The following is a 12,976-nucleotide window of genomic DNA, read 5'->3' as shown; positions in this document are numbered from 1 at the left end:
GAGACCTTACATCATTTAGACCCCTTGTATCCTTCAGACAGATTAGGCAGCATAGGCCCATGATGATGAAGAGCTTCAGACCACTTGGACCTTTTGAGACACTTTTTACATGCTTGAGAGATTTGACCCTTTCGACCCCTTAAACACTAATTACTATTGGAACGTACCATTTAGTTAGACCTTAAGACCATCTCGAACCTTTCAAGCACACACCAAGCAAACGTATATAATCTTCTTGCAAAACACAGACTATACTTTTTTCAACAAGTAATGCACAAGCTCGACCCACCCAGGGGGTGTGTACTCTGCTGGTGGTGGATAAAAAGGAACAAATTATCTCTCCAAATGTGTACTGTATAGCACCAACCCGGTGGTGGTGGAAGAGGAAATTATAAGTCAGCTATGGAGATGACTTACAATTTTGCACATTACACATGACAGAGTGCAAATGCTTTGCTGACTACTACAAGGGTTTATTATGCTCCCATCGGGGATGGGTGTTTCTCGTAAACATAATTCCAATTGATCCAATCCCTCACGCAACAGTATGTATCCACATATGGACTGTAGTTCAATATACAGACACCTATCAGCAGATTCATGGAGTGACCTTTCAGGAAACAAATTCCATTTGAAACAAGTAAAAAAGACATAAAATGTCATAGCCCGTGTTGTTTTAGTAATTTTGTTGTGTGGAGTTAGAGGTTTAGCCCATATTTATGTAAAACTAAATTGGCTACCAGTCGGCCATCTTGGATCACATCACAAAATAAAGAGGGTGGCATATGTATGCCATCATGTTCTGTGCTTGTGCCAAGTTTTAACAAAATCGGACCATGCACGTCTGAGAAATGGTTGGGGACACATTTAAGTAACAAAATGGCCACCAGTCGGCCATCTTGGATTTTATCTCGGAAAAAAAAAAATGACGTGCATATGTAAGCCATCATTCATTATCTGGGTGCCTAGTTTGAATAACATCGGTAAATGCTTGTCCGAGAAATGGTTGAGGACGTGTTCAACATCAGGATTTTTACAACTAAAATGGCCACCAGTCGGCCATTTTGGATCTGATCTGGAAAAAAAAATGACGTGCTTATGTAATTCATCATTCTTTATCTGTGTGCCACGTTTGAACAACATCGGTAAATGCATGTCCGAGAAATGGTTGAGGACGTGCTCAACACCGGTGTTTTTTTTTTAGAACTAAAATGGCCGCCAGTCGGCCATCTTTGACCACACCGCGAAACAAAATGATGTGTTCATGCATACCATCATGTGTTGTCGTTCTGCCGAGTAAAAGTAAAATCGGTCCATACAGATACGAGATATGGTTGCGGATGGATGCATGCACGGACGGACACGAAAATGGAGACCAAATCCATAAGCCCACGTTTCGAACCAAGTCCAACCGGGGCTAATAATCTTATCTGAGTAATTTATCTTCGTTTTGTACAATAACTGATTCAGTTTGTTCAGGTGAAAATGCCAAAATAGCTCCTGATCATTTTGACTCATCCTTGAGAATTTCCCACGTGACTCTACCTTTGTCCTGATAAAGTAATTGCCACTAAAGTTTCAACAGATTTTTTCACAACCAGGAGATGAGTGCTCCGACCAGTCGACTCATTTGTATAGACTAGAAGTTTGATTCCCTGCAGTGTTTTTTTATGTTAGTGGAGAGAGTTACTTGTACAACTTTTTGGAAGGAAGACGATTCATTTCAAATTAATAATATTACTTGATGAAGTTGCAATAGATCAACTTCCTTCAGCATGGACGTCATAATTTTTTTGCTGCACATGGAAGTCAGATTGGCAGTTCCTCCTTTTAGTTCATCAAAGCTCATTGTTTCCCGGACCACATACATTGTGTTTTACTGTTTTATTTTAATTCCTGTGTTGTTGATCGTGTTTTTGTCAAAGTTTCTACGCCAAACCATATCCTCTCGTGTTGACTCATTGCATTTGTGTCCCTGGTAAAGTCTGGCCTACTTTATGCTCATCGGGTTGTTGCATCTGCCTCCATTTTTGATCCCATATGCTTTGTTTTCACTCCTTTTATCCCAGGTCTTGTTATTTCTGATCCCTCAGCTTAATCATTTTCCCCTCCTTGCTCGAGAAAAAATACGAACAACACAAAAGTCTTCTTCACTCCAAAATTACCCCCCCCCCCCCAAAAAAAAAATCTTCTCTCCCTGCCAGGGTTGTAGTGCTCCAAGACAGTGTTCTAAGCCTCATCCTATTCCTAATCCGCATCACTGATATATCTGATTCTCTGGAAAATCCTCTTTATCTCTTTGCTGATGACTTCCCCTTCTGCCGTGACAATCAGATAGACAAGAAGCCTTCAGAAAGACCAGCAGCAGTCTCTTCTCTCAAGTCAGAACTTTACAAAATCACAAACTGGTCAAACACTTGGAAGATATTTTTTAACCTTGAGAAATCGCACACACTCGCTCTATCTCTCAAAAAGACGTAGGGCAAACCCTACCATCCATTTTCTCAACAACCAACTCAAAGAAGTTTCGGTCACTCAAACTTTTGGGTCTCACTCTCAGCCATGATCTATCTTAGGCAAACCACATTTCAAAGTTGGCCACCAAAGCCAGTCGCCGACTGGATATCCTCCGTCATGCAAAGTCCTTCCTTGGCACACCTGAACTCCTATCCACCTACAAGGCTTTCATCTGCAGCTTGATGAAATACTTCTCTCCCCTCTGGGCTAGCTCCCCTGCCTTACATCTTGCTCAGCTTGACACCGTGGAAACCAAGGCCTTCATGATCATGAGAATCTCCCGCAGTGTAGTTAAGTCTATGGGCCTATCACTTTGCCATCACCGACAGGTTGGTGGTCTTTCTGCTTTCTTCCACCTCCTTTCTGGTCTTGCATCCTCTGCCAGCTCCGTGCTTTGTCCACCACAGGTATATGTATGGTGCACATGGTCCACCAGCAACCCCCTTAGAATGAAACTCCCAAAATTCATAATCACTGCTTACCTCCACTCATTTGTTCCACTTTTTCCCCACCTGTGGAACCAACTTTCACATTATCTCCAATTTCACTCTTCCCTCCAGGTCTTCTTGACAGCTCTTCATGACAATCTCAGATCATCCTCCATCCAAAACCATGATCTTTTCTACACCTGTTAAACCAGGTGTTAAACTTTTCTACACCTGTTTTCTATACCTTTTCTACACCTGTTTTTTCTACACCTTCCCTAAAATTTGCTTCTTGTCCATCCTTGCGTTATCTCCTACCCCTCTTCACTACCCTCATCCCCTGTTTGTCTGTCCATCTATTTTCTCCCTCGACTCTGCTTTTGGCATTTTCTCATATTTTTTTATTATTAGTGCGTGACCGTACGTGCGTGCGTGCCCGTACGTGCAACCCCCCCCCCACCAAAAAACAAAAACAATTGTGACGTCAATTGTGACGTCATATCACCGTGTACTGTCATTGGTTTGGTAAATAAATGTCCATAACTTGGGAACCACTTGTCCGATTCATATCAACCCTTGAGAAGGCACATCCTCAGGGCCCCAGCAATATACCTGGCAAGTTTCAATGAGATCGGACCAGTGGTTGTCGAGAAACAGCGGTCGCAGACACACAGACAGAGATTGCTGGAATTATAGATAGATGTTGCATCCCGATTCATTCGGGGTTTTCGCTCTTCCATGAGCCTTGACTCTGTATACAAAACATATACTGTATTCACAGTGAATTTTGGAGCTTTACATTTATTGTTTGTATGCTTTGCTTTGCAGGACGATGTGGTAGTTGTTATGCTTTTGCCTCTACGGCCATGTTAGAATCACGTATCAGAATAATTACCAACAATACTCAGCAGCCCATCCTCAGCCCACAGCAAATCGTATCCTGCAGCCACTACTCTCAAGGTATGATTTTATTGCAACTGTATTATTATGAGTTTGTTTTGTAATCAGAGGGGCAAGCAGATACATGGATGACAAACAAAATCACGTTTACTTATTTATCCCATAAAATATTACTTCGACTGGATTTATCTAATTTCCCATTGATTTGAGATAACCTAGTTAACTGATGTACGGCTCATGAAGAGAGCAAAATGTGTTGTTCACAAAAAGGAATTGCTCAATAATACAAACTTCTGCAGCACATGAAGAAAATGTGGAGGAGTTTTGCAGGAACTGGTAGAACAGGTGCCTAAAGGAGATGTTTCAATTATTATGGGAGACTGGAATGCAAAAATTGGAGAAGCAGGAGCACCAGGGATTGCAGGAAAGCATGAACTTGGTGTCGCAAATAAGCCAGGGGAGTGAATGCCGGAGTTCTTTGTGGAAAATGAGCTCGTAATTGCAAACACCTGGTTCAAACAACCAAAGCATAGACTGTACACATGGACTTTACCTGATGGGTGACATAGATATCAGATTGACCACATTCTAATCAATGGTGGTTTTGGAGATGAATGTAAAAATTTCCATGGACTGCAAGAACAAACAAATCAGTGGTTGAAGAAATTAGACCACCATGTATAGAAGTGCTGATGCTAAAACAGAAACTGTTATCCTTTTGAAACAACATGCATGCAGAAAACAAAAGTCTGGATAAGTCAACCATGCTGGGTATGGATGAGGGAAGAAGAGGAAGAGGAAAAACTTGTATCAAACTTGGAGGATAGCAGTTCTTTTGTGGTTTCCTTTCTCGATCTGAATACAAACTATCACCTTTGTGCTTTGCAGGCAGTTGCCCTGAATAAGATCGCATCAATAAGTGAACTATCCGTGAGGCAGATGTTAAGCGGATGGCCCGTCTGGCAGCATTGTTTGCAGGTGGACGTTAAATATCCCATGATGTCATTCATACAGAGTCGGCGATCGTCGTCAGCATCCTGAGAAAATTCCAAATCAGTGTCCAAATTTAAAGGAAGCACAGCATCAGGAATTATCCAACCAACAGATCAAATTTGAAATTTAACTCCAGTCTAATATAACTTTGGAAAATTAACATGTGAGTACAGGAATTAGGAAAACATCATACACAAGTTTGAACCAAAGTATATCCAGCAAGAGTGACATTGAGGCCACTGCTTAAGTGTGCCCTGGGCACGTGCAAACTTGGTGCTGCAGTCATGATGCTGATGTCACTTGGGCTTTGTGCACTTCCGAGTATACTCATGGCAACAACTCCAGCCAGCTTTTTGGTTGACTCGGTGTTGGCTGATTGTGGAGCACCGCATCACCTCTTTCTGCCAAAGTGCAAGTATGAATGCACAGTATGCCCACTGATGACCCAATTGGCTAATTATTAAGAAAAGTGAGGGATAAAATTATTGTTTGCTAGAGAGCTAAGTTGAGGAAGGAGATATCCATTGAACACAGATATGCACTTGTCAAAGACATTCTCAATTCCTCCCATACTTTTGAGTCATTTATTAAAACAGGAAAACAAATACAAACAAACATATCGATATGGAGAATCGGGGCAACACAAGCAACACACCCTTTCCCCGACTCTGCAGTACATAGAAACTTTGAATTCTTACATAGTTTTCAGTGAGACGAGGTCTGTTTGTCCTCAAAACACGCTGATGCCATAGCTGACATGTTGAGGATTCAGGGAAGAATCACTCGCAGCTTTGTTGCAGCAGCCATCTTGCAGGAGGTGAGCTTAATTTTGAAGGGATAAGGAATATTTATGACCTGGAGGTTGATGGGAGTTTTCAGAGGGGGTGAGATCATCCAACGATGTTTTGATCATCCTCGAGACAGAATGACGTCAAGACCGCAGCCCTTTTGGGTGCTGGGATGGATCACACATGGCTCTTTGGTCCAGAGGTCAGAAAGTCAGCCCGCATTGAAAAGACTCGGGAATGATTTATAATCTAAAACATCTGGATATCACTTTAAGCAAACATTCCATTGAAACTAGAATAGTGTCTCCAACCAGACTTTCAGATGCCAATATAATTGTTTATATATGAGAATCCTTTATTGAGCAGAATAAATGAAATAATAGGTAATTCTATTATAGTGAATAATAATTAAAGATTAATTGGAAGACCAATCTGTTTTGGGGAACAAGGGGCACTTTTTACCAAGCGGATTGATCCTCTTCCAGTACAAAAGAGATACAAGGTCATTTAAAATGCAAATATATATTATTAATATAGATACATGTTCAAGCACATAGAATTGTAACAATCATGTTGTATTTGAGTACATTTCTCATAATAAAGGGGAACAACAATACATTTACTTTTCAATCAAGTTTCATTGGCAACATTTTATTATTAGTATTATTATTATTATTATTTTTATCACCCTCAAACCCATGATGCTAATTTTGGAGAAATTTGCATCGACACACTGTAGTAGTGCACCTGTTCTGGTTTGCCAACACATGGTTTTGTGCCGTGGTGCTGGTATCCTCCAAAAGAGGCACTAATGCTGTTTCTGCTGCTATTCTCAGACTTGCATGACTAAGGCATTTTGTTTGCACTCCCCTACTTTTCTCCATATCAGCTAATTGAAGTCCTGATAAAGCAATTATTCAGTACATTCCTCTTACTGATCATTAGACAGAGGCGTGACTATCCCAGATGGTCTTTTTGGCGCTGACCACGGGAAGATATTCCACATTTCAATCGACAAAGGCAGTAGACAACAGTAGTTGTGACCTCGATATCTCAGCACATGATGGCACAAAAACTGCAAGTTATCCTGTGATACTCCAGCTGATAGACAGGATATAAGGAGAATTAAAAAAAAAATCAGTTGCAGACCAGGTCAATCTACCTTGGCCATGCTGCTTCTTCTGTCCCAACTAACATTGCAAGCCCTTGTTTAAGAAGTCTTCCTGCTAAGACAAGGATACTCTGGATCTTAATGATTTTAAACTCGACAAGTGGAATTTAAAATTCCTTAAAATATTGACTAACGCCACCACCTCCTCTTCCTTGGATTTATGATCCAATTTTAAAACATAAGTGGCCTTCTGCATCATGTGGAATCATTTTGGTTTAACATCGGTAGCCTACATAGGGTGTGGAGAGTGTAGGAGTTATTTTTTTTTTTGCATACCATTCAAAAAGGTAAGGATTCCATTAGGAAAAGCATAATTGAGGAATGTGATGGTACAGTTAGAGTAAAAACCGGGAAGGATTATTTTAAATGAAATAAGATTTGATTACGTTGACATTTGTCTCTTTAACGACATGTTGCAGTGTGCACACTCTCAATCACTATTGCTTTGCATATAAGCAACGCTGGACTCGATCACAATTTGAGGTTGATAGTGTTCCAGATTAACATCCTATTTTTTTTTCTGTTTCCTAGGTTGTGAGGGTGGCTTCCCCTACCTGATTGCCGGAAAATACGCCCAAGATTTTGGTATTCTTGAGGAAGCAAATTACCCTTACAAAGGGGTAGACGCCCCATGTGAAGTCCAGCCCCATGCTCGATACTTCTCCTCAAATTACCAATACGTTGGTGGTTTCTATGGAGCTTGTAATGAGCCACTGATGCGCTTCGAGCTTGTCAATCATGGACCAGTGGCTGTGAGCTTTCAGGTGTGGAAGGGTATGAATGGATAGGAATGAATTGTGCTCATTTTGTTTTTGCTGTATATTAAGTATGGGGTGGCAGGATAGCCTTGAGGTATGCATACTCACCTCTGAGCTGTCTACCAGGAGTTTTAATCTTGGCCCAGCTATAACTGTCACCCTGGTCTTTCTCAAGCAAGGAAACTTATCACTGTGTGTCATCCTTTGGATGGATGTTAAACGGGGCATCCCGTCTGCTGGCAGTGGTTGGTGGATCTTAAAGATCCCATAGTGGACTTCATCAAGCGTTAATGAGTTATTGCCAGCATCATGGACAAATTCCAAATTCCTACAAATTCAGTCAAGTATCCTGTGTTGGAGTGACAAGCTGTCCAAAAATTTTAATCCACATCAGGAAACTGCTCTGCCAGAACCGACGCGCTTTATAAAACACAAGTGTAAGGCCCGTTAAAAATGATGGGGCTAAGAGCATCCCATCCCACCCCACTTTGGACCATCTCGAACCTTTTAAGCGCACAACACACAAACATCTATACTCTATAGTTTTCTTGCAAAACACAGATTATATATTTTCAGCAAGTAATAGGCAAAATCGACCCATCAAGAGGGTGGGAACGGTACTCTACTGTCTAATGTATAAAGAAGAAAGTTTGTTTGTTTGTTCATTAATGCATTCGGACCCTGCAGGTACCAATGCGACCAAACTTTGCATGGCCTCCTCTTTCTTCCAGAGGAAGGTCGAGGGCTATGTTTGGACAAAAAAAATTGACCACAGATAAAACCAGATAATTGGCCTTCAGGGCTCAGGCCTCGATCGGGTCTTGTGCTTATACACTGCCTGGGTTTTTTTTGCCCTGGGTGCGATCAAGTAATATTTACTGTGTTGCGAAGATCTATGTTGAGGTTGCAGTGATTTTTTGTCAACACAAATTTAATTATCACGGTGTTTACACGTGTGCCTGCTATTAAAAAGATTGCTTTACACAGGTTTATTATAATACCTCCGCGTTTAGGCCACGAGGGAGTATGTTGCTTATACACTGCCTGGGTTATTCCCAGGAGCGATCGAGTAATGTGTTTTGTGAAGATCGTATGTTGAGGTTGCAGTGATTTGTAAACACAAATTTAATTATCAGAGTATTTAATTTAATTTCTCCGGGCAACACCGGGTACTTCAGCTAGTGTATAATAAACGTGATATTATGATTAATACTGACCCTCATTCCCCTTTCCAGGTTTATGATGACTTCAGGTATTACTCTGGTGGTGTTTACATTCACACAGGTCTCCATGACTCCTTCAACCCATTCGAGACCACAAACCATGTCATTCTGGTTGTAGGTTATGGCCACGATGCGAGTTCGGGCCTCGACTTCTGGACAGTGAAGAACAGCTGGGGCGAGGAATGGGGGGAGGATGGGTATTTCCGCATTCGTAGAGGCAATGATGAATGTGCCATTGAAAGCATAGCAGTAGCTGCAACACCCATTCCACAGCTCAGTTAAATTCTGGCAATAACACGGTCCAGTCCCTTGAGAAACTGGAAGCTCACGAAGATGATGCAGCAATAGATTGATAATAATGACACAATTGTTAATTTGATTATGTAAGCTGTTTTAATCTTATGAGAGGATACAAATGAAATAAGACATGTCAGTTTGATTCGTGATAAATACAATGTGGGATTTAAGGGGCTGAATGTTGATAAATTAGCGTGGTGTTGATGTCACGCGGGCATGATGGGCTGAATGGCCTCCACCTGTGTCTGATTTCCTTGTGTATAATGCTGGTAAATATGTTTTGAGCCTATCCTAATGATTACAATGTGAGAGCAAAATACATTATTACACGATGAAATTATATTTGCCTTGTGTATCACTACCTCCGCTATCAAAGGTGGATGGAAGTTATGTTTTTAACGGTCAGTGAGCAGGGTATCTCGAAAAGTTATGGATGGATTCGGATGAAACTTGGTGGACAGGTTGGGTGTGACAAGGACGAATTGATTCAATTTTAATGAAAATGCAGATCCGGATTCAAGAATTTTTAAAGTGATTCTTCACCATTGAGAGATGGGATTTCAAAAAGTGAGAGATTGCATATTTCAAAAAGTTGTGGACATGTTATGACATGTTATGGTGACAAAAACGAGCTGATCCGATTTTGGTTCAGGTTCGGATACAGATCCGACCTATCGGTGGGATACAAAACTTAAACCGTTCAACCTGGCGGAGGTACGCACTCGGCAGAATGCTGTTCTCGTTTACCTCCGCCACCGAAGGTGAAGAAGGCTATGTTTTCACCCCTGTCTGTCTGTTTGTTTGTTTGTCTGTTTGTTTGTTTGTCTGTTGTTACTTGCAAAATCGAGGATTTTTCAAGTACGGTATATTGGATAGTCGATTTTGTTATTCCGTCTGTCTGTCGCCGACAGGTCACAATTTTAAACCGATCTTCACGAAACTTCACCACATGGTAGAGTTTGTCATAAGGAGGAAGCCGATTGTTTTTGAGGTCAAAAGGTCAACAACTTTGGTGGTATTTCCAAAATCCTCAATTTTCATCCGATTGACTTGAAATTTGAAGAGGATTTATATTTCAGGTCATTGAATCCAACCAGTGAATTATTTTTTTTAAGTCAACAAAGACCAAAAGGTCAACATAGTCCAAAGGTCAACAACTTAGGTGGTATTTCGAAATTCCTCAATTTTCATCTCGTTAACTCGAAATTTGAAGAGGATACATATTGCAGGTCACTGAATTATATCACCAATTATTTTTGAGGTCCACATAGGCAAAAAGGACAACATAGGCCGAATTTCTAAAATTGACAATTGTCATCCGATTCACTTGAAATTTGAAGAGTTACAAATTTGGTCAATTAATTCAACCACCAATTATTATTTGTTTTATGGATTTTGCAAGTATCGTGCTTTGCACGGAATCTCCTTGTTTGTTTGTCTGTTTGTTTGTTTGTGAGCAGGATATCTCAAAAAGTCATGGACGGATTCGGATGAAATTTTGTGGACAGGTTGGGTGTGTGACACGGACGAACTGCTTCGATTTTGGTGAAGACCCGGATCCGACTACTAGAATTTTTTAAGTGATTCTTCACCATTGAGAGATAGGGCTAAACCGATATATAACATGATATCTCAAAAACTTGTAGGTGGATTCGGACGAAACTTGGTGGACATGTTGGGTGTGTGGCAAGGACAAATTGATTCGATTTTGGTGAAGATCTGAATCCTAATCTGGATACGAGAATTATTTAATTCTCAAAGTGATTCTTCACCATTGAGAGATGGAGCCAAAAACGATATATAGCAAGATATTTCAAAAATGTAATGGACCCGATATGTTCTCGTGGATCAGACATTCCATGGTGGAGGTATGCCGCTCTACCAAGTGCCCTTCTAGTTCTACGTTTGATTTCTTTTACTCAACTTTTTATCATTTCACAAAGTTTACAAATAGGTGGTATGCTTTGTTATGAAAAAAAACAAAACAAGCTGAATTTTCCTTGGAATTCCTTTTCTTACATACAGAAACGAGAGAAGGAGTTTCTAAAGCACGAAAAAGAGAGTGCATGTACCCACAAATTACCATGCCAAAATCAAAAAAAGTAGAAAAGTGGTTTTGCATGTTTGGTAAATTGTAACACTGGACATTTCACTTACTGCCGTAGATAACAACCTGATCAAATGCCTGGCTATGAAAAATGTTTCTGCACGTTTGGTTCTCAGATGGCTCACAAAAGAACTACGCAAGCAGCCAAAGCAAATCTTTGAACAGATGTCAGAGATATACATCGAAGATCCAGAAATGTTTCTTGTTCAGGTTGCAACCCATGATATAAGTTGGGTTTGCCATTATACTTAGAAGCCACATATTAAAGTATGATCTGATAACACCATAATTTCCCCTCATGACAAAATATGCCTGGTGTTGGCTTAATGGTGAGAGTGGTGGGCTTGGGATCCTCGGGTCCTGAGTTCAAATTCCTCCCTGGCTGTTAAATTAATACCAGGTGGGGTTGATTCTGCCTGTCATCCTTTCGAGGTTGGCAAAAATGAGTGCCAGCTTGCTGGTATCCTGTGTCGGAGTGGTGACGCGTCCAGGATTGTGCCCAAAAGCCCAGGAGACTGCTTTGGCAGCACCAACGCTCTGCACAGAGTATGGTCTCGATGGGTGGATGAAAAAATATGGATGAAAACCTAAATGTAGGAAGGTTCTTTTGTGATTTCAATGGAATCATCATGAGATACTATTTGAATGAGGAGCTACTGTAACCCGGGCATCTCATATTTAAATAACAATATTGAGTGAAGGACAACCATCCACCTCATCTCCATTAACATGTTCAGAACATTTCTGTGCTGGAAGCAGATGAACCTGGAACAAAGGTCTGTCTCTATGGGTAAGGTAGAAGTATAAACCAATATTATTAGTTGAGACATCACTCACGTAAGAGCCATAAGAGCCAAACAGCTTGGCACAGCTTTTACGAAGATTGAAGGAAAACGCCCTCCTTGCTTTCCCTCATGCTTAGCTCTCCGACTTTTCCGAGACACTCCCAGGTGCGCACTTTCTTCCAGTGACCGTGTCCTAGTTGAACTCTCGAAATCTAGTCTTGATGTACCCCACGACTCTTTTGTTCCTCTTTTCCTGTTTGTGGAACCACTTTCCTTGTGTATGTTCAATCCTACTCTCATTTTGGGCTTCAGGCAGGCAGTGCACTGCCATCTCAAATCATCCATCATCTCCACGCACAATCTTTACTCGGCCCATTGACAATAAGTCACCGAAACAGCAGGTTATTGTGTTCACCCCCTCTCCCTTGTTCGCTCTTTTTTTTTTTTCCTGTTCATTCATTCCTTTGTTTATTGTGTCCAACTTATAAGCTGCCTCTGTATCCAGACCTGAACCGAAATCTCATCGGCTTGTTGTCACCTACCCAACTGACCCACCAAGTTTTGTTATAACACTTCCACAACTTTTTGAGATTATCGTCCTCACAGCTAAACAGACAGACGGAGAAACAGACAAACAGGTAGAGATGAAAACATGACCTCTGTCCACCTTAAGGTGTCAGAGGTAAAAAAAATTGGATTCTCAAACCAGGAGCAAAACCAGTAGCGGTCATTCAACAACTCTCCTCCACTGCATGCTTTCCTCACCTCTAACTACTCCACATTCACAAAGCTGAAAGAAAACATCTGTCGATGACTTTAACGGTGATAAGTTCATCTGTCGTTGAATGATTTGGAGGAAGGCACAGGTGAGCGGACGAAAAACATCTACCTTGAGGACTTTACAATAATGGGAAAAAAAGTTTGATTCTCAAGGAATGAAAACAATATCGATTTCAACTTCCTCTTCAGTCATTCATTCGGGCTAACAGTTGACAGGATGGCCTAGAGGTAC

At 41.0% G+C, this 12,976-nt stretch overlaps 1 protein-coding gene across 2 annotated transcripts in view; it reads left to right on the top strand.

Moving 5' to 3' along the window:
• Positions 1-9,406, top strand: part of LOC147014754 (dipeptidyl peptidase 1-like) — a 36,809-nt gene extending 27,403 nt beyond the window's left edge. Inside the window, exons 6-8 of one of the 2 annotated variants that reach the window (XM_085852983.1) lie at positions 3,771-3,902; positions 7,326-7,558; positions 8,788-9,406. In XM_085852983.1, coding sequence (XP_085709109.1) covers positions 3,771-3,902; positions 7,326-7,558; positions 8,788-9,057 — 635 coding nt within the window. In that variant the 3' untranslated portion in view covers positions 9,058-9,406. The remainder of the gene's footprint in view (positions 1-3,770; positions 3,903-7,325; positions 7,559-8,787) is intronic. The other variant, XM_085852984.1, reaches the window with a different exon arrangement.
• Positions 9,407-12,976: the final 3,570 nt, after the last annotated feature.

This window comes from Eptatretus burgeri, chromosome 13, assembly GCF_056783735.1.
Source record: "Eptatretus burgeri isolate ZD-2024b chromosome 13, Ebu_testis_v1, whole genome shotgun sequence".
NCBI classification, from domain to species: Eukaryota; Metazoa; Chordata; class Myxini; order Myxiniformes; family Myxinidae; genus Eptatretus; species Eptatretus burgeri.
This window is presented reverse-complemented; position numbering and strand designations above follow the sequence as displayed.